The 2,632-nt window shown below is 43.2% G+C and overlaps 1 protein-coding gene across 1 annotated transcript; it reads left to right on the forward strand.

Moving 5' to 3' along the window:
- Positions 1-206: 206 nt before the first annotated feature.
- LOC106511209 (CD226 antigen) lies at positions 207-2,630 on the forward strand (the record flags this gene model as incomplete). The annotated part of the gene is made up of 3 exons (XM_013999963.1): positions 207-365; positions 1,708-2,064; positions 2,233-2,630. Coding segments are annotated over exons 1-3 (813 nt in total), but the record flags the coding sequence as incomplete, so codon positions are not given.
- Positions 2,631-2,632: the final 2 nt, after the last annotated feature.

Genomic DNA, 2,632 nt, shown 5'->3' on the forward strand with positions numbered 1-2,632 from the left:
GAATTTGAACGTCAGCTTCGCGTCGACGCAGCTCCAGCCCCTCCTGTTGTCTGAACCAGATCCAGTCTGAACCGGGTCCTTCCGTCAGAGGAAGCCCAGCCCTGAACACAGAGCTGTTCTTCAACAGGGTTTTTCTTCTTCTTCTTCCTCGGTGATTTTCAGCTTTAAACTCGTTCTTGTAAACAAACAAAGGACAAAAACAGCGGGTATTTCTGTTTTAGTTGGATTTAACTGAAGCGGGTTTGTTTTTATTGAAGTGAAACTTTTTTACATATATTTTATAGGATAAATCTGGTGAAAAGAGGAAATGTCAGCTTTAAGTGTGTTTCTTCTGGTGGTCAGCCTCCTGATGGTCGTGTCTGCAGGTGAGTTTAACCCTGGTACCATGGATCAGAGTCCGGTCTGTTTGGACCCCAGTCCTTCTGTGGGTCCGTTCAGTCACTGTGGGGGGCTTCTTCCCACGGACAGTCCTAACAATTCAGTGTGAGCCTGTTGTCACCAAAACTATTACTGTTTTACTTAGTGGACATGTACGACAGAGTGTTAGGGCCACACATATTTTATTTAATTACAAGATTAAAGTCATAATGTTACGAGAAAAACGTCATAATATTATAGTCTTAACATAAAAAACCTGCAGTTACTGCATTAAAATGAGGAATGTTGAGCAACTTGTCAAGTTGTTCTTTAGTATTGTTGTAAATAAATAGTTAATCTTTTAGCACGTTAGTATCAAATTATCAGTAGCAGGACATGGAAATTGTGAGCCCACGAGGGGACATTTTGCGTTACCTCACAAAAGTAGTTTATCACTGTTGTGTCTGCTGGTTTATTAACAAACTCACATGTTCACCATTAGTGAGTTAGAGCTACTGCTTTAATTCAGCTTCAGAATGAATATATCACACAGGACTTGTGCTGACACATCCTGTTTTGTTAACCAGATATTTCAAAATAAAAGTCTGATTTAATTCAGTTCATGTACAAAACAAACTTTTGTGTGGGGATGCAAAACAATTTTGCGAGGTAACACAAAATTATTGCAAGGTAATGCAAAGGTACTGCGAGGTAAGGGAAACTGCCAAGTAGGGGTCTCTGCAGACGAGTGGGCGTGTCACAAGGAAAGGCGATTCTAAAGCGACACACCTGGTTTGACGACTTTGTTAAAGGGACACACCTGACTGGACAAGAACAAAAGGGGCGTTACTGTGGTACCACTTTTTCTGTAGAACCCAACTTGGGTTACATTTTCCACATCTTCTAACAGAAGAACAGTCAGGTGGGGAGGAAGACAGCTGTAATCTGTCTTCAGTCCATCTCAGACCTCCAGTGGAAACTCTGACCCAGTTCAGAGTCCTCTGGATCAGTTCAGAGTCCTCTGGATCAGTTCAGAGTCCTCTGGATCAGTTCAGAGTCGTCTGGATCAGTCTGAACTTTTCTTCAGAGTCAGACTGATTCTCAGACTGAAGACTTCTGATAACTGACACTGACACTTCAGTCTGACAGTCGGAGTTCATCTAAGACATTTTCAGCTCTTCAGTCTAAAAATCCACTCTGAGAAGTTTGATAAATACAGGTCCTGGTCTCCTTTCTCTGGTCTCTTTAAGCTCCCAGAACTAAACTGTTCCACTCTGACCTCTGACCTATGACCTCTGACCTGTGACCTCTGACCTCTGACCTCTCTGCTCTCTGTTTCCTCTCCTGTAGATGAGATCATCTCAGCTGAAACTGGACAGAACATCACTCTACCATGTAGAGCTCCTAACAAGAAACCTGTTGTAGTTGTAGAGTGGGACAGAACTGATCTGGGATCAGATCATGTTCTTAAGTTCAGAGATGATGATATTTATCCAGATGTTCAACATCCATCTTTTAAGAACAGAGTGGATCTTCAGGACAGACAGATGAAGGATGGAGACGTGTCTTTGGTTCTGAAGAACGTGACGACAACAGATAATGGAACATACGTGTGTAGATTGGTCTACAGTCAAACAAAACGCAGCAGGAGAAACCATCAAGAACATGATTATATCACCAAATACTACCTGCAGGTTGTTACTCCAGGTGAGCAGTGAGTTTGAGCTGAAAGATATTTTTGATGTTGTTGTTGAGACTGTAGAAAGCAGCTGGTCTGAGTCTCACATTCACTTTCATGTGTCCACTCTCTGGTCTCTGTGTTGACCTCTGACCTCTGACCTCTGACCTCTCTGCTCTGTGTTTCCTCTCCTGTAGATCACAACATCACAGCTGAACCTGGAGACACCATCACTCTGTCATGTAGAGCTCCTGACAGCAGACCTGTTGTAGTTGTACAGTGGGACAGAACTGATCTGGAGCCACAGAATGTTCTTCTGTTCAGAGATGATCAGATTAATCCAGATGGTCAACATCCATCTTTTAAGAACAGAACAGATCTTCAGGACAGAGAGATGAAGGATGGAGACGTGTCTTTGGTTCTGAGGAAAGTGACGACAGCAGATTCTGGAACATATGTGTGTGGAGTCACCTTCAGTCAAACAAAGCGCAGGAAGAGATCTGTTCCTAAATATGATCCCCTCAGCACCATCCACCTGCAGGTGTCTCCTCCAGGTGAGCTGTGTGTGTGTGTGTGTGTGTGTGTGTGTGTGTGTGT

The sequence above is a fragment of the Austrofundulus limnaeus genome, unplaced genomic scaffold, assembly GCF_001266775.1.
Source record: "Austrofundulus limnaeus strain Quisiro unplaced genomic scaffold, Austrofundulus_limnaeus-1.0 Scaffold2590, whole genome shotgun sequence".
Taxonomy (NCBI): domain Eukaryota; kingdom Metazoa; phylum Chordata; class Actinopteri; order Cyprinodontiformes; family Rivulidae; genus Austrofundulus; species Austrofundulus limnaeus.